General features: G+C 39.4%; 1 protein-coding gene across 2 annotated transcripts in view; it reads left to right on the forward strand.

Moving 5' to 3' along the window:
- Nucleotides 1-7,121: 7,121 nt before the first annotated feature.
- CA8 (carbonic anhydrase 8) overlaps nucleotides 7,122-22,048 on the forward strand; it is a gene marked incomplete at its 5' end in the record, with an annotated part of 79,550 nt that continues 64,623 nt past the window's right edge. For both annotated transcript variants that reach the window (XM_084230031.1, XM_084230032.1), the window contains 2 exons: nucleotides 7,122-7,221; nucleotides 8,375-8,566. In XM_084230031.1, the coding sequence (XP_084086157.1) occupies nucleotides 7,122-7,221; nucleotides 8,375-8,566 (292 nt within the window). The remainder of the gene's footprint in view (nucleotides 7,222-8,374; nucleotides 8,567-22,048) is intronic.

A 22,048-nucleotide genomic window follows, 5' to 3' on the forward strand; every position in this document is an offset into this window, starting at 1 on the left:
CTGTGGATAATTTAAAATAGTATTCAAATTGTCATATAACTGTTTCTCAGTACTTTTCGCCTAAGTCCACTTCATTATGAGAAATTCCTTGTCGAGTTACGAAATGAACTGGGATTTCTTTTATCTGGTAGAAATAACACGCTAAGATTAGTTAATTTTGTTCACCTGGGATGACTTCCCAAATTAGGCTGGATTAGAAGTCTTTTTACAGCAGGACAAGTCTCAGATCTGCAGATGTTAGTCTAAGTGTGAAGCTGCCAAGAAAAGAGATGGTTAGCTACTAGAGTCACTGCTGGGAGTGCTGTGCTGTGAATTTTCATTTTGTTATGAATATCCAGGATATCTCCACAATTATAAAGGACTGTTAAGGAGTCTTAAGGAATCTAAGTATATTGTTAGAGAAACTTGCAATCCCAGAAAGCAATAATAAGAAGTGAAGGGAGCACCTTACTAGTAAGACTGTACAGAGAGCAGAGAAAAAACCACACATCAAAAAGAGAGGTCATCATACTATATTGCCTCTCAACATATTATGTATGTTAATGATAACAGTGCATTAATAAGATGAGATTTCCATCAGACTATGAAAAGTTTCATTTTTAAGTATTTAATATTTGATAATTACTGTGTCTCACTTAAATCTCTGATGTTTTATTTTTAGTCTATTTTTCTGTTACCTTCTTGGTCAAGTGGGGACTATCAAGCTATCACGTTGCATCATACTGCCCCTTTAAGGATTTAGCCCCAAATGCAGATAAAATTCGTGCAGGCGGTCTTGTTTAGAGCTTTGTATGTACTCAACACCAAGCTAGGCTTTCTCTTGTCACTGGTAATTATTTTCAAAGTAATATTCAGTGAGGCCTTATCAATGGGGTTCCAATCAGAATGTAAACATGCTGGGTCCCATTAGCATTAAAAGTGTATATTGCTCTGTTTATTTCATTAGTGTCTCTGGTTCCTCCTCATTACACAAACTCTTTATGGAATAGAAATATTTAATATAAAACATCTTGAATGCTTTCTGTTGTTGAGGAGTAGCATTTTAGATTGCTAAGTAGGTACTTAATTCATATTCCTTTGAGAGTTGGTTGCAAATGTGAATGAATGAATAACTAATGGCACTTTGAATGTGCTTTTTGATATAATAGTGGCTAAAACCTGATTCTAAGTTGAGGGTAGGGTGAGTCATGGAATGAGCATTGGATAAAGGGCTATTTGATCTGGTTCAACTCTCAACTTCTCCATTTGTAAGCTGTGCGGTCGAGAGCTAAGCACTTACTCTATCATACTCTATTGGACGAAGTAAGACATAAATCCAGCTCTGATTCAAGGGAAGGGTAAGTAGTTTCCCATATTGGGAAGAGTAGCATGTGGCTTCAGAAGGGCAGGAGTTATGGCAGTCATCTTTGGAGGTGACCACCGTGCTCAAATTCATTACTATTTTCTTACAAATTGTTTCACCATACTATGTTGTATGCACCCCTGCATCACCCACAGCCAACAGCATGTTGTAACGAAGCATCCTAATTTCTGGGAACTGAAGTATGGGTGTGACCAAAGGGCCTTTCTTACTTGCATCTTCTCTTAATGTCACTGAGGGCTCAATATACTTTTAGTATTGTCCTCTCAACTGTATGTAGTCACTTAAGCATACAATCTGCATTTTATTTCACATCATGAGATTATTTGGAGATAGTTTTGTTAATGTTATTAGAATAAGCATAGAATATGGTTTAAATATGTCATTTTGCACTGTTATGAACACTATAGAAAACCTCTACTAACACCATAGAAAAAAGAAAAATGACAAAAAAGTGAACCCAGGCTGACTTCTGTTTTGTTCTTTGTTTCTCTTTCTGACTAGAATGTGCTTCTTGCCTCCCTTTTACTTCTCTTCTAAGGACTAAACAGCACTATTTATCTTTCAAGATCCAGTTAAACTCGTCACTTCCTTGATGAAGTCCCTGTTGACACACCTGCCACCAAGTAAATTCGACCACTCCCTTTCCTTGTGGCCTTATTGCACCCGGAATGCTTAAATCTTAGTAATCATAATATTTATTGCACTATTTTACTTGTGAAGTTTAATCAGGTCACTTTATGACTGATGGCACAGGGAAATACCAAGTGCCTACCATGTGCTACTTCCAGGGATAAAAGAGGAATAAGATGAAGCTGTTGCTGTTAGGGACCTCATTGTTTGAGGAAAAGGTCATAAAATTCATACTTCAAATACAATCCTAAATTCAGGATCAGAGATCTGTATAGGATATTATGAAAGCACTATGAAGAAGCACCTTAATCACTTGTGTTGGAGATTATGTTAGGCAGAAAACTAGGAAGGCTCCCTCCAGAAGGTGTTGTTTGCTATAAAGGTAGATTTCAGAGCCATCAATATCATAATCTCAAACACCTCAATCTCAACTGCTGTTATCTTGCTTCTGAAGTAGAAATAGGGCCACAGACATAACTTAGAGATGAGAGCTGTAGCGCTCTGTTTAGAGGATGTGGGATTTCTCACTCTGGTGAGATTGTGGGGTTCCTAGTTAGGGTAAGAATTAGTAAGAAATTGTAAAACAGACGTAAGGGTTTATTTCTTTGCAGACCAGAGAGGGGCATTTACTTTGAAGAAAAAGACATACATCAAAGCATTTGAGCATTGCATTTACCTTGAACTTGTATTTGCCTATGCTAACACTCACCTTTTACTAGGTTATGTTGCTGTAACAAATAATTGCTATATCTCAGTGGTTTATAAAATAAAGATTTATTTCATTGACACTACATTGTTGACTTCTGGTTGGCTGTAGTTTTGATCACAGATCTTCTTAGTTCTAGATGGAAGGAGCAGTGGCTATCTTGGACTGGGTAATTTTGTCATAGAGGGACCAAAAATGATAAAGGAACTACTTGATAACTCTAAAGCTTTTATTGGGAAGTAGTATGTGTACTTCTATTCATATTTAATTAGTCAAAACAAGTCTTAAGACCAAGCAACAAAGTATAATTTCAGAAACAGGTAGCAAAAAACATTAACAATAATAAAATCTGCCACAGTTACCCTGAGCCCCAAGACTAAACATTGTGGTTGTGAAGTCAAAAGACCAAGGAGACATTGACCAAATTTTGGTTTTAAATGCAACTTTAAGCAGGTAAAATAAAGGATCAATCTGTTGAAGAAAGTAATATGAAAGAATCAGGTCTTCTTGCCTTACAAAGCCTGAAATCTTCAGAAACTAAAATGCATGCATTGAGGATATATTATTTATTTATTTATTCCTGTGTAGAAGAACTGGGGTATGGGCCAGAAGTGTGGGTGATGGTGGTGGTGTGTGTGTGAGGGGATTCACCAGAGACAGAGTGGGTAGCAGGACAGGCAGACTAATTGAAATAATACTGCTGAGGGGAGCAGCTGGGGAGACAGGAGAGGTCTGCTGTGCCATGTGGGTTAGCTCCCCGGTTAGATCGAGCTCAGGCCTTGGCCATGATAATGCTGAGACTTAACCCCTAGTCACCAAGGAGGCCCTGAGGAAATTTTTGATGTCCTTACTAGGAAAACAAAAATCAGACTAATGAAAAAAACAACAAAACAACTAGTGTCTTACTTCATTCTTAGGTCCCTTAAAGCATGCATATGCTGAGTATTTTATCGGTTTTGGCAGGTCACACAAGGTTATCAGAGGAGAAAATGTATCTACAATGAGCACTTCCATGATTCCCTGTTACTGCTCATTTCTGGAATTATAGTTGCTCATTCACTATCCTCTAAAATCCACTGATCTGTTTGGTTTGTGAATATCATCTCTTCCAAGAAGTCTTCCTTGGTCATTCCTATGCGTTTATACCACATCTTCCTTAGATATAATGGTACTTGCAGCTCTAGTCAAATTATTGCCTTTATTATAGTTAATTATTTAATTTTCCCCAAGAGAACTGTGAATTTCTTGAGAGGAGAAGCAGTGTTTCATTTATTTTGAGGACTCCCCCAGTGCCTACTGCAGAGCAGTGCCTATGAAGATGCACGATAGTCAGCGTTCAGACATTTACAATTTCTTTAATAACCATTTGACATACACATTAGCTCTATTTTTGAGATGTATCCACACCATAAGTGGACACAAAAAGAAGGTAACAACTGTGTCTACTCAAGGGCCAAAACTCACCAATACAATAAGAAAGTCTTGGTAAGTCAGGCAAAGGGAGGAGAGAGCTGTGTAGGTCTGGAGCAGTGGTGTCAAGTACTCTTAGTACCTCTTTGTTCCTTTAACATCTAGATTAGTTTGACCATTTTAGGTATTTCTATTTATATTCTCTTATCAAATAGTTATTAGTTATGTAAGTCTTAGTTTTATTAAATTGTCCTGCTGATGTGTTTTGACCTCAGTTATGCAAACACTAAGAGCGACCAATATAAAGTTAATTTAAGGAATCAAATATAACATTAGATTGAAATGCATTAAAATTGCATAAAGATATATGTGGAATATGTTTGTAATATAGAGCATGAATATTTTTAGATTCTGTGGTATTAGATTTAGGTGTGCTTGTTCTATTTTGTAAATCAAAGAATTGGCCTATATCTTTGATCTGTGTGTGTAGGTTTCATGGTGATAGACATCCTTATAATAACTAGAAATAGAAATTCCATCTTTAGTGATAATATAGTACAGTGATCTGAGAAGAGAAGGTCTTAAGGTGTAGTTAATTAGCAGAAATCTGTAGCACAGAGTCTCAAAGCAATTAAGGCTGCTAATTGAATATTTTGATGCACAATGTTGCTGCACTGGGTATCCTCACTTACAGAGAGGAGTTATGTTATGCACATTATGTTGAAAAATTCAGAAAGAACAAATGTAGCTAGACATGTTTGAGTAGTAGTTAATTGCATTTATGAATGATAAAACATTATTGGTTATATGCAAAATAATTTATTAGCTATAAATTTCAATATTAACAATTCAGTCTATTTGCTGTAAATGTGGCATACCATTTCACCATGAAAAATTTTTCTTCTGGCATGTAAATATCTCTATAATTCATGCGATACTTTCAGTGTAATTGGCAGTCACACGATGGCTACCATGTAGCATCTCTGCACTTTAGAGGGTGAAGGAGAACGCACACTGCTGAATTCCCAATGATAGAATGATTTCTTTATGTCCTGTATGGGACCCGCTAGCTGCAGCTTTTAATTAAGGTATGCACATACTTCTAAAAACACTGTTTAATAAAAATCCAGGACTGTGACAAATTTTTCAAAAAAGAAATGAGAAACAAAATATTTCACTTAAAAGTTCAGTGGAAAGTAGTTAACAACTTGAGTAGTGCTTGTTATTTTTAATTGCTACCTCTGTAGAGTAGACTGCTGCTTCTATCAACTCTACTAACATTGTTTTTCTCAGACTGTGTCCTCTGAGTGGGTGGACTTTCTGGTCTCCATGTTAAGGAGTAAAAGCAATTACACGAGTGTTTGAAATCCACATGTTATCCTAAAAGTTAAAGTTGACTAATAACTTTTACCTATTTTGCTAAATTTTCTAGAAAGTGACATCATTGATTTTTTCCTTCTCTTTCAGTCCCAATCTACCTGCTGGAGAAAAGTCTGTGAAATAGCTTTTTTTTAAGAAAGTAATGGGCTGAGTAGGGAGTGAAGGATAGTCACCACAGAACTTTTAAGGCCCCCAAACTGAGCATCTTTTCTTCCTAGGAGGAATTAAGCATTCATAGGTATAGAAAGATTTAGGACCTGCCCATTGAAACCATTAACGGATTTTGAAAGGGCACAGAACATACAAACATACTTCTTATCCACATCTGAGTTTATTACACAATATACATTCAAAAAATGCAGTGTTAATTTGCTTAAGAGTTTTTGATTAAAAGACATTGGAACTGGGGCCTGAAGTCATCAACACTCGAAGAAACATGTTTTAGAATTAACAATGTATCAGTAAAGTTCCTGTTTATTACGTAATATGTGCATTTCATTATTTACACTATTTCACCACGCAATTGGGAACTGTGTACACAGCAAGTTGTGCCTGAAGCAGCACCCCAGACTCTGAAGCTAAAACCAATTACACTTTCGTTATTGCCTTTCACAACTCTTACTTTTGAAATATTTTTTTTTCATGGAAAAATGTCCCTAAATTTTATCTACTTCTCTTCATTAAGATAGTTTTTTTTTTTTTTTTTCCAATGATTTTAGGACCTACAGTTTCTTGGAAAAATTTTCATGCTTCCACTGTGTTCTTTTTTTTTTTTTTTAAATAAATTTTATTTTTATATTCCCCATACAATTGCAACCCCCTTATTTTGACCCCAATCCCTCCACTGTGTTCTAAGGGTGAATTAATAGGTAAATAGTAATAAAGATTTGGAGAGGGAAACTATTTTGTCTCCCAGCCCTTTCTTTCCCCCTGCCCACTGCAGTTAATCTACCCTCCCCAACCTTCATTCTGTCTTTCTGATATCTCCTGGATTAAGGGTAAAAGTGAAAGGGTAAAAAGTCCCTGGCTTCAGGAGTCTAGAGGGCAGATGGTAGGTGACTTGAGGTTCTGGAAGGTCGTCCCAGGAGGCCGAACAGGAGCAGGCAGCGTGGAAGAGCCGACTCAACCCGGCTGGAGGAGCGGGCGTCTCTGCTTCTTCCTTGGGTTGAGCCCGGTAACCCCCAGGCCATTTCCTGCTGTCCACCCGCGACACCCCGGCCACCGGACGATAGGGGCGGATCCTTCCGTGCCAGACACGCCCCCGCCGGGTTTATAACTCGCTGGCGGCCGATCCCGAGGTGAGGTTGCTCTAGCGCTCTGCCGGGACTGGGGACGCGCTCGCCTCGCCGGTTATCCGAAAACTCTCGGCCCCACGCGCGCTCACACTCACACACTGCTTTGTCGCGACACGCGCTCACACTCATTCTCGCGCGCTCACATTCTCGCGCGCTCCCGCTCGCACTCACGAGCACCCACAGCGGCGCTCGCCCTCACGCGCTCTCCACCGCTGCTCCGCGCGCTCACTCGCACACGCGCGCCCGCACTCACGCGCCGCACACTCCTGCTCCAGCTCGTTTGCCCTGCGGAGGGAGGCACGCCGGCAAGAGCGCACAGGGACCCCACGATCTTCCCATGGCGGACCTGAGCTTCATCGAGGATGCCGTCGCCTTCCCGGAGAAAGAGGAGGATGAGGAGGAAGAAGAAGAGGGTGTGGAGTGGGGATACGAGGAAGGTAACCCGCAGCGCGTCGGGGTGCCCGGGGTCCTCCGATGGCGCACTGGAAGCTGCGCGCGTGCGTGTGTCGGGCGGAGTGCGGGTCTCAGCCCGGTTCTGCTCTCGTCTGCGCCGTGCACTTGCATGTCCGCTGCTTCCCACGTGGATCTCTCTGGCTCTCTCCCGCACCCCTGCTGGGTTCTGGGCCAGCAGCGCTGCGGGGAGACCGCGCGAGCCAACGTTCAAGTTGTGTAGCCTGGCATTACTGCTGGGCAGCGGTTGGCACCTGCCAGCAAGCAGAAGGCGAGCCTTAAGGTTGTGGCCCTAATCTTTCAGTCTTCAGTGTAGCGCAGAAGAGCAGCGGTACTTTGGACTCCAAAACTTGAGAAACGAGCTTTAGCAAAACTGTTGTGACTTGCTGGCTTTAAGGACCCAGTGGGGGAGAAAGTACATCTGCCTCTACTCTTTTCATGAAGGAAACTAGCAGTGAATAACTCTTTTAAGCATGTCCTAAATTTCATGCTGAATCAGTGGGCTTGACAGGATGAAGTTTGACTTTCCAAAAAGTTTAGTTTCCTAAATTTATCCCTGAAGGCATAGAACCCCTAATAGAGCTGTCCGCTGGTGCAGATGTTGATTACACTTATTGAAACGAATGTCGAATTTGTAATTTTGTTATTAAAATCAAGCAAGAGTGTATACGTATAATGTGTCCATATACATAGTCACACTTTAAAATACCGTATTTGCATTTCTGATAAGAGGTTGCTTAATCGTTTTGGGTTTTGATTATTACTAAGCAAATTAAGAGTTACAAGTATTTCCCAAGTACTGTATATAATTGAACTAATGAGCAGAGGAAATGTTTGTTATAATTTTTTCTAGTCACTTAAATTTCCTGGTGTCACAAATTATCACATCTATGTGGATAAACACAAGCAGAATATTTTTTACTCCAGGATTTTTGTATGTAGTATTTGGTAATAGTAGATAACGGAAAATATGAATGCAAAAATTCACACACATTTACTGTCTTTCATTTGTAAAGATACAGTACATAACCTTTTTAATATCATCGAAGATATTAAAAAGACAGTGTTTAAGCTGGTTTTTATGTTTTAAATTTGTGACTTTTTAAAAACTTATTCTGAATTTGCTTCTTTTGTCTTTAGGTGTTGAGTGGGGCTTGGTGTTTCCTGATGCTAATGGGGAATACCAGTCTCCCATTAACTTAAACTCAAGAGAAGCTAGATATGACCCTTCTCTGCTGGATATCCGCCTCTCACCAAATTATGTGGTCTGTCGGGACTGTGAAGTCACCAATGATGGACACACTATTCAGGTTATCCTGAAGTCAAAATCAGGTATTTTAGAATATGCTTTTGCATATACTTTGTAAACTAGAAGTCTTCTTGGAGCTATTGAGCTTGTATGATTTTAAAGGTAGAACTAACATAGCTCTATTGTCAGGGTATGCCTTATGAAGTGCATTTTTGGGGAATTATTTTTCTGAAACATTTTTGAAAGTATCAAAGATGAAATTATGAAGATGTCAATTTGGCTGTTATACATTGTATGATGTTCCTTAAATATAAGGAAGAGGGAACAACTATGTTGGTCAACATAGCACTAAATTTATGGAATTTGAAGAAATGTATGTCTGCATTATATCCTCAATAGGCCATTAACCTAAATCATTTAGATAATTGTATTCTCTGTTCTATTGTTTTGTGAAACTCAAGGTGAGAATTTATTGACTTAATCTGGCATTCAAGATAAGCTTTTCAAATAAAATTTCTCTACTATATTAAGATGAGAAGAATTTGGACTAATAGATGTAAAAAATACCTAAATCAGCAAAATTCCTTTTATTGAGGTAACATTGCATTATAATTTCAAGCATGCATCATTATAAATCAACCTCTGTATAAATTAAAGTTCGCCTCTAAAAGTTCAGTCCATTTAATGCGTCCCCATACAATTGGTCCCTTTTACTCAGTTTGTCTATCCTTTCCCCTTCTTTCCTCTGTAACCACTAATTGTGTCTTAACATTTATTTTTGCTTCATTCAGTTCATCCTTTTCTCACACAGGATTTAAGTGACAAACAAAATATTTGCTTTTATTTATTTATCTTTAAACTCCTCTCCTCCCCTCTGGACCTATTGTATTTGTGAGAGATGTGAATTGTTTTGTGGAAAAAGTACTGGGTAATTACCAAGAAAACTGGTTTTAGCTTAAATATAAGGAAGAGTGAAACAGAATTTTAAGAACTAGCATTAATATGCTTCTCATAGTGAATAATAAAAACTTTATTTCTCTTTTGAAAAGAATGTAAAAGTAGAGTGTGTTGGAATACTGGGAAGTGCTTATTAAACAGAGACTGCACTCCATTTAATTCTGAATCAATAAATTTAGTATTTTCAACCATATCATCTTCAAGCTTATTACTAGGCAGGGGTGGCATTGATTTCCAACTGTGGATTTTTTTACTCATTATGAATGTTCCTGACCTTTAATTTGAAATCCGTGAGCTAGTCAGAGGTTCATGTCATCTTTCTGCATGAATTTAATTAAGATCTTGGGCATCACCCAAACAAATTCTAGATTTTGTATGTGATTAGTCAAAGAGCTTCATAAGTAAATTTAAAGTCAGATCAGAATTTTTGGTGGGAGTGTTATCTGCTAAGGAACATTATGTATTATTTAAAAAATATATAACAAAGTTATTGAATTTTCTGGCATATAAAAGCATTTTGAAGTAACTCATGTATATTGGTACCTTGACATGCCTTAGTCCTTTTGGAAATAAATATTTACATGTCTGTACAACAAACAAATATGCATTTCACATCGATGTACCATAGTGAGTAGTATCGGCTATATTACAAATGGATAAGATGGTTCATGAGAATTCATAACTTAGTGAAAACACAATCCCTTAAAGTACTAGTGTAAACATAATATGGTGTTGTAAAGGATTATGGGAGCATAGAGGAATGACTAAATACACATGCTGTCAATTTAGTACATGGCCGTCCTGCTCTATACTCAAATTGAATTTAATAGTTTCTTCTGGTACCTTCTGAAACAGTCACAATTTCCCTTGACTCCTTTCCTCACCCCAAAGTAGAAGCTATCAATCAGTGTCTCAGTTCTATACAAGAAGATATGATTTAACTTTTTTTTTTCCGCCTTTATTTTCCTTCATCCTCCATCACTAGCCACGAGAAGGAATCATTTCTGTTTTCGTCTAGTTTCAATATAGATACTTGTGCTCAAGACCTCTTCCTGCTCTGTGGTGACCTTGCTCTTTTAAATGTCCTGTCCATTTTACCACTAAAATAATTTCTTCCACTGTTTCTTCCCTTTAAATATTTCTTCAGGCTTTAAAAAGATAACAAATATCATGTCTACAGCAGTTCATTATTTTTCTGGAGTAGTTAAGCTTTTCAAAGGAATAGTTTGCCAGACCCCAGATCTGTCATTTATTACTTTAATTCACATTTAATCTTTATCAAAATAGAATAGAAATATAATTTAAATAGTTGAATAGTACTGTATTTCTCTCTGCCTCTGGTTATACTGCACTCTTCCTCACCTGAAACTTTTTGACTTGGTGAACAACCACTTTCAACTCTTAACTGTTTCTCCTGCTGTCACCTCTATATTTCTTCTATTTTTTTTAAAGATTTGTTTATTTATGCATACAAGAACTGGGGTGCAGGCCAGAGGTGTGGGGGGTGAGAGGATTTACCAGAGACAGAATGGGGAACAGAACAGTCAGATAGACTGAAATACACTGCTGAGGGGAGCAGTGGGCAAGGCAGGAGAGGTCTGCTGCACCATGTGGGTAGCTCCCTGCCTGGGGATTGAACTCCTGCTTCAGTGGCTGCGCACTGCTTCATAGTGCTGACACTTAACCCCTTGGGCCACCAGGGAGGCCCCCACCTCTATATTTGTTAATAACATGTTTGCCCTGTCATGCTTTGATATTTAGGATCCCTGTGAACTTCATAGGATGGAAGATGAGGTTAGTTCTCCTGTTACCCTTTCCCCTTACATGATGGTTTTGCTTCTCTGTTGTATTTTTATTAAAGTGACTACTCAATGTTTGTATTATTATGACTTCGTAACTGTTGTTTCCATCTGAGAATATATCCTATGTCCTTTACTGAACATGTAGGTTTTTTCCTCTGGAGTTAATGTATTTTTGCTTATTTTATTTTCATTTATCTCTCATGATTTCATTTCCAAACGGACAGATGATAGATGTTCTCCCAGGACATTAAAAGTTTGAGAAGTCCTTCCTACCCTCTCATTGGTTCCGCCTTCCTCCTCATGGTGGCCTCTTTTCTGTTCTTCTGCCCTATTAGGTCTCTTGCTCTGTGGGCCTGCCATACAGCCATCACCTGCAGCTCCCGGGACCATAAGCCCTGCACACGCACAGCTTCCCATGTACAGCCCCATCTCTGGATGTTGTGACATCCTCTTGTGGGTTTGGCTTTTTACCTCATTTCTGGGAGTTTCTTGGCCTATTCCTACCAGTAACTTCCTGAGAAGAAAGGGTGTGAATGTAAATGTTTGGATCCCCTGTATGCCTGTAGTGCCTGGTGCACCTCATACTCGATTGGAGTTTACCTGTCAGAGAAGTCCAGGCTGAAAGTACTTCCTTCAAAGAGTCCATGGCTTCTACTATTGTGATTGAAAGATCTAGTGCCTTTTGCTTTTCAACACTCTTTATGTGACTTTTGTCTGTTTCTGCTCTCTGGATGCTTTTATATATAAATATTTTTTTGCTTTGAAATTTTACAACCACATGCTTCCTGGGTATGTCTCTTTTTTTACTCTTTCACTACTGAGTGGGCCCATTCAGTCAGGATAATTGTGTCTTTTATTTCTCATACATTTTCTTATATAATTTCATTCATTTTTCCCCCCTATTTTTCCTTTTCATCTTTTGGTTACACCTATTTTCTCTGTCTTTTTTCTCCTTTCTGGTACATTTCCTCAACTTACATTTTTTAGTCCTTCTAATTAACTTTTCACTTTTGCTTTTGTATTTTCAATTTCTAAAAAACTATGCCTGTCCTATGAATTACTTAAAAACTAGAGCATTTTATTACTCAGCATTCAAAAAAGATAAACACATGCAATTTGCAGCAACATGGATGGCACTGGAAGGGATCATGCTCAGCGAAATAAGCCAAAAAGAAAAAGAAAAATACCGGATGGTCTCACTCATAGCAGGAATCTAGAAAACTTAAATAAGGGACCAGGAAAATGAATAACTATAAGAAAGTGAAAATCAAAATCAACAAAAAACTATGAACCAGAGACACTTTTTGGGGGGTGGGGGGCGGGAGGGGAGGGATTGGGGTCAGAATGGGGGGGTTGCAATTGTATGGGGAATATAAAAATAAAATTTATTTTTTTTAAAAAAAGAAATGTATACCATCATTTAGAGTGAAATAAATTAAGATATTAGAATTCTTGGGCATGAGTATCAATAAGAAAAGTAATTATAGTTCATAACTAAAACTGCTAGTTTCCTAAAAAAAAAAGAAAAAAAAAAAAACTAAGGCATTTTGTATTTCATGAATTCAAGATCTTTTTCTACTTTTTTTCTGTATTGCTATTTTTGTGTTGCATATCTCTCTTTTGGACTCATTCTGTTAGTTTTGGTCTTAATTTTTTAAGTTTTCAAAATTCTAGTGATTTTTGACTCATTATTCATATTTAGGAATGGATCTAAAAAGTGGATTAGAAACTCCGTGAGCAGGGAAGGGAGGCTGGTGAATTTACCGTCTTGTGATCAGATTGTGATGTGGCCATGTTGATAGAGGAGCCTTTGTAGGTTTAATTGGTTTTCCCCATGGTGGGGGATGAATCATACTTGCCTGCCAGAGTTCTGGTTGTTGAACACAAACAGGAGTGTCACCAGCTGGCATGTCCATTTCCACTTCAACTTCCGCATGGCTGGGTAAAAGGTAGGTGCCCGGATATGGCACAGATAGGATGGATAGTGAGTTTATCTGCTCCTTTTAAAGACTAAACGTGTTTTCAGTTTCTTACTCTGTATCTCTAATAATGCCTCCAACTTCTGAGTCTTTCCTGGGGTTCGTGACAGGAATTGGTCTACCTCATATTACCGCCCTCTTTCTGAAGTTACTTTGCTTTCAGTTTTCTCTGTTTTGCTAAGTCATTTACTACCTTCCTGCTCCCCCCATTTTTTCTTTAACCCTCCCTCCCTTCCTTCCCTCTTTATTTAAAACAATAGATTTTATATTTTAGAGCTGTTTAAAGTTCACAGTAAAATTGAGGGGGATTTTTCTCATAGACCTTCTGTCCATGCAGTGCACAGTCTCTGCCATTGCCATCAGCATCTCCGTCTAAATGGGACATTTGTAACAGTTGATGAGCCTATGTTGACTCATCATCATTGCCTATAGTCCATCATTTACCTTAGGGTTCACTTTTGATATTGTATATTCTGTGGGTTTGGACAATACGTATTGACATATGTCCATCATTATTATGTCACACGGAGTAATTTCACTACCCTAAAAATCCTGCTCAGCCTTCTCTCCTCCCAGCCCCTGGCAACTACTGATCTTTTAACTGTTTCCATAGTTTCACCTTTTCCAGATATCATATAATTGGTACCATACAAATTGTGTGTTTTTTTTCAGGTTGACTTATTTCACTTAGTAATATTCATTTAATGTTTTTAGATTAATGTTTTTAGATGCTGTCTTTTAAATAAAATATTTCATAGACTAAGCACTTTTTTCCTTTTATACATAACATTGCACTGAAACTCACTTCATACATAACATTGCACTGAAACCTTCTCACTGAGACTGTGGCTTGAGCTGCTTAGTTTTCTTTTTTTTTAAGATTTATTTATTTATGCATACAATAACTGGGGTACAGGCCAGAGGTGTGGGGGGTGAGAGGATTCACCAGAGACAGAGTGGGGAGCAGAGCAGGCAGACTGACTGAAATATACTGCTGAGGAGAGTAGCGGGCGAGTCAGGAGAGGTCTGCTGTGCCTTGTGGGTAGCTCCGTGGCCAGGGATCGAACTTGTGCTGCAGTGGCTGCCCATAGCTTCGTAGGTTGCGTCTTAACCCTTTGCACCACTGGAGAGGTCCAGTTTTCTTTTTTTGTTGTTTGTTTATACTAAAATATAATATAGAATTACCAAAAAGTGTTACAACAATGTAGTGTGATTTAAATGCTTACACTTAAAGTTTTTAACATAATCCTAATGATATAGATCCTATATATAATCTGATCTGTCGATACTGCCTTAATTTAAATGTGAGGCATGTCATGAGTATGAACCCTCTACCTGTCCCCCTATATCTGTGATACTGCTGGTACTTCTCAAACCAGTGTCACCGATGATTTTCTCCTCCATTAGGTGCCTACACTACTTTAATTCTGCTGCATTTGAAATAAAAATTTAGGAAACGCTCCATGACACATCACCTCTTGATTTTTTTTTTTTTAATTTTGATGGTCTCTACCCTGCCAGTTCTTCATTCTTCATTACCCTTACATAAAGGGATTTCTCAAGCTTTCTGCTTTGACCTTCTTCTCTCACACTACACGCACCCCATAAACAGTGTACCCTTACAGACTCTATGCTACATTATCTAGGGCTCTGTTTTCCAGTGAGAAGCCAATAAGTTTAGGAAGGGGATTGAAGTCATAGACTCACTGATGAATAAGCCCCGAGAGGGCAGCCACACAGTCTCCCATTTCTGACAAGTTGCTGGGCAGCCTTACTTTAACAACCCTGGAGAAGAAATTCACTCTTCACTTAGTTAGGAAATCATTTTGCTTCTGAGTAATTCCACAGATCAAAAAACCATGGATACTCATTAAGACCAGAACAAACATAATCATGCTTTCACATGATTTAACTCTCATCACATCATGAAGTTGCCATCTTTCGGGCATATTTAGTCCATTCAACTCTTCCTCATATGATATTTCTTCACTTGGCAATACTTATTTATTGATCATGTACTCTAGGAATTACAGACTCACTTGTCTCTGAGAGCCAGGTAGGCATTATATATGAGAGCAGCCACTAGAGCAAAACTTGTAAATAGCTGCAGACCCTCTGCTTCGCCTTGTGCTGGGAGACAATAGGGATTGTTGGGGTCTGTAGGAAATTGGCAAGATACAGAGAACATACCTAATTTTATAGACGTTTAATGGGTCAGGAGAAGCTAGAGATGTGTCTGTGACCCAAATATACACATTTACTGGCTTTATCTGATCTTCAAGGAGCAATTGGCACAATCAGTTTTAGCTTAGGCAAATATTATGTGCTTTGAATGACAGCAATGTATATCAGACCTGAAGCCTGCCCTCAAGGAAATTATTATTGTAGGTGGTAAAATATAGCTGTATAGGGAGAATTCATTTTTGGCTGAAATCTTTAGAGAAATATTTGTGAAAGGTATAACATTTGTCATGAATCTTAATGAATGAATGGTATTTGGATTGGGGACATTAGGATGTGTTAAAAGAAGGAGCAGTATTTAAAAAAAGGCATGGATATGGGAAGGCCTGGAGCTGTTACAGGAGCATGAAATCTTTAAACTCATTTGGAGAAAAGATTCATTCATATTAACAGAAAACACATGGAGAAGGTTTGTTGGAGCAAATTCATTAAGGAACCAAGTGTAAGGAATAAAATATTTTTTCTTTTTTCCCTGTAGGACAAACTTGTAATTAACATGTTGTTTTAGGAAAAAGAGCCTGTTTATGTGGTAAGAAGAGGTCTTGGAGAGATTGGGAGCCAAGTTGAAGGTTGTTGCAAAAGAATCAATTTACCAAGATGGTAACTTTGTGTCTGCAGTGTGTCAGTGGGAAGGCAGGCTTGGTACAAGAGAGTCTCTGAGATAACATCTACAGAACTTCAGTGGTTGGTTATGTGGAGTGGGAACAGAGGGAGTTATCCAAGGATTGGGCTGGGGTAGAGCTCCTGTTACCAGACCACATTTGGGATCCTGTCACCTATCTTTAAGGTGACATGGTGTCTCTAATGTGGAGGTGAGCCAGACATGGTATTCCAGGTGTGACCTGACCAGACTGTTGGTCATGTTACATATGACAGGACAGATGAATCAGTGTACTACAGGGATCTTAACACTTCAGTCTTCACAGACAAATTAAAATTGAACATACTTACATTGGTATTAAGACTAGCTTAATATCAGAATATAATTATAGATTTCTAGCCTGAGTGGTTTGATACTTAAGTCATGAAAAAGTGTGAGCCAGCTTAAGCTTGTGCAACAGAATACCATTCCATCTAACACCAAGTAGCATGTTAAGGGTAATGACTTTTTTAATGGGCCTTTGGTGTGGGAGAAATTGCTAATCAGGATAGGTCATTTGTGCCATTCATTGTAACTTATTATGGAAACCTTAATTAGAAAATTTTACATCTGGGTCTTTTATAATTCTCAACATTAATTTTAGGTTAGCATATTATTAATCATTCTTTTTCAAAAGCATGACAACATTTTATTGTACTTCTTAGCAATCTTGCTGATTTAAAGATGAAATTGTCAAAATATCTTAAAGTTATTTTCACTTAGAATTACTTTTACTCTATATTGTTTGTATGAAATGTCAAGGTTGAATTTCTGTAATCGCATTTTTTCAACCTAACTTTGGGGGATTGGAATTACTTGGAAAATAGTTTTACTTTACTTTGCTAATGTAGACCCAGTTTTCTAAGGCCTCCTTTCCAAATGGTTGATGTTATCACTGTCCTTAAAGGCTGAAAATATTTAATCTCTAATATGAAGAAAATTTTAGGTTAAAAGACAAAGACAGTAAAAAAATATTGATCTTTGTTTTGAAAACTTCAAATGTTAAAAAAACCTAAATATTATTCCTGTAATGTTTTATGGATTCATTTGGGATTTCTTAAAAATTAAACAGACTTTATGAAATCTTTAAATTTCTTGAAAATAAACTATTTGGATCTTTAGAGCCTCCTGGGACACACCAGGAACCATTAGCTTTGGTCTCCTTCCATGTTGGACTTGAGTCTCCCAGACTCTGTCTCCTGGCCTGGTCATCTATGCTTGGGCTCTGATAGCAGCTTTCTAACAGATTGGGGTTACCCTTTGCTGATTCACTGTCTATGCAGCCATGGGAATAATGTTTTTAAATGCAAAAATATTAGTCCCCTGCTTTAAAACCAACAGTGGTTTCCTCCACAATATACTGTAGCCCCTAAGCATATGCTGCAAGCCCTCCCCTGATGCACACCTCTGGTCACTGCTGGTATCCTCTGACTTTACATAAGATCACAACCTCCCTGGTGGCTTCACAGGCCTCCCTGGTGGCTTAGGGGTTAAGTCTCACCTCTGTCACCACTACAGCTTGGGTTCAATTCCCCACCAGAGAGTTAACCCACATGGCGCAGCAGACCTCTCCTGTCTTGCCAACTGTTCCCCTTAGCAGTGTGTTTCAGTTACTCTGCCTGTTCTGCTCCCCACTCTGTCTCTGGTGAATCCTTTCACCGCCCACACCTCTGGCATATACCCCAGTTCTTCTACACAAAAATAAATAAAAACTAAAAGAGTGTTTTTTTTTTTTTAAAGATCACAAACAGCTGTTTAATATTTCTGAACCTTTGCAGCATCTCTTCTCTCAGAACATACTTTGCCACTTCTCTTAGCTTACTACTTAAGATTCTACTTAGCTAGCATGTCCTCGGAAAGTCATCCCTGGCTTTCTGGGGCCCCTTGGTTTGGGTTTGGCTCTTCCTGTATGTCCTCCTAGTACCTTGTATGCTTTACTTACTGGTCCTGATGCATTCTACTTAAATCATTCAGTTTAGTTCCTTGAGCCTTAAGAATGCCAGGCCAGCACTGAGACGATATCCTTTTCTTCATGTACTCAGTGGTCAGCACAAGGGCTGGGCATGGAATCAGCCTCAAAATATGTTAAACTCAAATGAAATAAGTCAGATTAAGTCTCCATCAGTGGCCTTTGAGCCTTTTTTTTTTTTAAAGCTAATGTTTACAGAAGCTTTGGTAGATTTAGGTAAATGTGTGTATATATAGCATATCTTTATGGGGTGCTCAAATTTTGCAGAGGCTTTCAAAAGGAACTCTTTGTATATCCTGCAATCACAGAGAATTAAAAAAAATGAAGGCAGTAGCAATGGCATCAGTTAATTTTATACCCTTGTCACAAGTTTGTTATTCTAAGGAAATGCAGCATGTCATCAGTAAGAGTTTCATGCTATTTCATTGTAATTTTATTGAACATAATGACATCACAACTAATGAACCTGTCATGTAGTGACAAAATATTGTTCAACAAAATTGTATATTCATAAATGTAGGCAAAATGTATGCCTTTTGGTATGACTAGTTTCCTTATTAAAAAAAAGAACAAGCTGTAAAAAAAGAGAATAATGCCTTAAGAGTTGCTATTTATTTTTGGGTAAATGGGTAAAACAGAGCTATTATTTTTATTCTGTAAACACAATCATTCTTAGTGGATGAATAGGTAATGCTTTTACCTGGCATCTCATAAAGTTCTGAATTCTGTATTTTGTCATTTTTTATGGCTTGTTGCAGCCATATGATTATAGAATGGTTTAACTTTGGATTATTCATGTGTACCATAAGTGAAAGGTATCCAGAGCCTGATTCCTGACTGAAAACTGCCTCTTTGTCACCTCTCCCAAGGTACCAGGCCTGGACAAAGTCCTTCCCTCTTTGTGTTCATTTTCAAGCTAATAAGTATAAAATCCCTGAGAATCTTGTTTAAATATAATGTTATTGAGCATAATGATGCCAGAGCTAACAAATTTACCATTTAGTGACTAAATACCATATAGCAAAACTTTCATCTCCATAAATGTATGACTTCACCTTTTTTTTTTTAAAGATTTATTTATTTTTATACAAGAGCTGGGGTACAGGCCAGAGGTGCGGGGGCTGAGAGTATTCACCAGAGACAGAGTGGGGAACAGAACAGGCAGACAGACTGAAAGCACTGCTGAGGGGAACAATGGGTGAGATTGGAGATGTCTGCCACACCACCTGGGTTTCTCCCTGGCTGGCTGGAAATTGAACCCGTGCTGCAGAGGCTGCAGACAGCTTCACAGCGCTGTGCTCAACCCACTGTGCCACTGGGGAGGCCCTGATTTTACCTTTTATCCTAATGGAATGTAAGATTATCTGTTTGGTCAAAATCAGTGTATTTTTTTTTAAAGATTTATTTATGCATACAAGAGCTGGGGTACAGGCCAGAGATGTGGGGGGTGAGAGGACTCAGCACAGACAGAGTGGGAAAAGAACAGGCAGACTGACTGGAATACACTGCTGAGGCGAGTCAGGAGAGAGGTCTGTTGTGCCATGTAGGTTGTTCCCTGGGGATCGAACTCATGCTGCTCAACGGATTGCTTCATAGTTCAGTGCTTAACCCTTTGTGCCACCATGGAGGCTCCAAAATCAGTGTATCTTAAGCACTTAATACACCTACTACAAAGAAGGTGTTCAAAAAATATTCGTTAAAATGATGAGTAAATGGGGCCTCCCCTGGTGGCGCAGTGGTTGAGCGCTGGGCTGTGAAGCTGCCTGCAGCCTTTGCAGTGCCAGTTTGATCCCTGGCCACTGGAGGGTCCCACATGGTGCGACAGACCTCTCCTGCCACTCCCGCTGCTCCCCTTAGCAGTGTGTTTCGTCAGTCTGCCTGTTCTTCTCCCTCCTCTGGCTCTGGTGAATTCTCTCACCCTCCTGTGCTTCTGACTGTACCAGTACTTGTATAAATCAATCAATCAATCAATCAATCTTTAAAAAAAAAAAAAGATGAGTAAATGTACCTCTGGTTGCCTTGAACTTCTCCCTGTCAAGACAGAGCCATGTAAGAATTTCCAGGGCATTGAAAATATGTTCTATCTCCCAGTTTTAAACTAAAGGCTTATTTCTGTTAATGTTAGGTTTCAGTCAGGCAGGAGGTATATTATTGAGGCGTGGACCCTTCTTGGACCCCTGAAATTGTAACAGGGTGGTCTGTAGAAAAAGGGGAAGTTGCAGGGGTGCCCCTGTCCCTGTCCTTAACAAAATCACGGTCAAGATCAGTTCTATTATCCATTTCCACAAGAGAGTGCCTAGAAACCCCATGGTGTGTGTGTGTGTATGTTTCAATGTCCTCAGAGAGGTCTTGCGGAAAGATATTTTTTAGTCTTCTTTCCCACTGCCCATAGAGTTCACCTCACAATATGTATTTGTATTTTAAAAGTAGAGTGTTACAGAACTTCAGCCAAGGACATTGCTGTGCATGTGAGGGGTGTGCTTTCTAGAAAGGTCTGCAGCAGTGAAGACAGTGCTGAGGCTGGCTGGCTGGTCACTGTCTGAGTTCTCACTGTGTGCTCATGGTTGCAAAATACCACTCACATCCAGGGTACAGCAATGGGGTTTACTAACAATTGGGAGACTGGCAAAAGGAGAGTCTCACAAATGGCCAACTCTTTCACCCCAGATAATGTCTGCAGTGTTCAGTACCCCAAAGAAAGGCCGCTCATTCAAAATGGCACTGTCCCTTCCAACCGGAGCCTGGTGCTGTGGTGTGCTGGCAAGTGGCGGGCCAAGATTCAACTCAGGGGCTGCCAGAGGTGTGGTGCTGTTAAGGGGGCACCCCAGCTGCCAGCAAAACCTATTTGAAGTTTGGGCTGGCCCGTGCCAGACACTGAGCCCCAAAGTGCAGAGACCATGGCACCAGGAGGTGGTACTGGAGGATGGGAAGTGGCAGCCAGCTCTCAGAGGTAGCCGGACACAGGTCAGCAGTGCTGACGGTGCCAGAGGACAGACACTAGTATTAACAGCCCTTTGTGAGCTAACAGCTTAACAGCTAACAGAGATGCTGGGCCTAAGAAAATGGGCACAGACTAATGGTACCAGTCAGCAGGTGATGTCAGGGGCAGGTGCGGAGGCAGGAGCAATGAATGGTTAGGCTGCAGTTTGAAGCAGAGATTAAATGCGGAGGTCCCAGAGGTCCGCAAAGTTCTTCCCCAGAGGTCACGACCAGTCTTCCTGATGAGTCTGTCTCAGTGTAAATCCCAAGGTCTGAATCAGAAGGTCTGAATGAATCCTAATTCTCTGGAACCTCAGCTTACACCCCTACCTGTTAAACCTGATTGGCCTGCTTACCCTCTTGAGTGTTTGGTGCTGGCTTAGCACCAGCTTGGCCCATTTTCATCTCCATTGTCATAGCAGAAGGGAAACCCTGGTCTCTGCTTCCAGATCTGACCTGTGGTGAGGTCTGGTCAGGCTTTTTGGCTGTGCACTCAGCGAAGTCATGGCCAGCCAGGGCCAGATGCTGGTCCCTGAGCTAGGCTGATGTCACCGGAGCTGGGCCTGGCTACAGCCTGCACATGCCAGTGGCCCTCCAACTCATCGACTCCCCAAGGTACCAGTGGTCCCTTCTTTGGGACAAAGTTTTCAGTCAGATTGATAGATAAGAAATAGTTTGGAACCCATAGTAATAATATTAATATTTTAGTATTGTCACTATTTTATCACGATTTTCTCTTGCATTGTATGTGACACTGAGCAGTAAACTGAATTTTTAAAGTGTGACTACACTGTTGAAAAATCGAATTAGCTCAATAATAATTCTCCTTATGGATAAATTTTGTTAGCATATGCCTCTTCCTCTAAATTGAAAGCCTACTGGTACCAATGAATGATCCTTATAAATATGGTCTAATTTAGGGCCTCCCTGGTGGTGCAGGGGGTTAAGTTTCAGCACAATGAAGCTATGGGCAGCCACTGCAGCATGAGTTCGATTCC

The sequence above is a fragment of the Talpa europaea genome (genome assembly GCF_964194135.1).
Source record: "Talpa europaea genome assembly, chromosome: 3".
Lineage (NCBI taxonomy): Eukaryota > Metazoa > Chordata > Mammalia > Eulipotyphla > Talpidae > Talpa > Talpa europaea.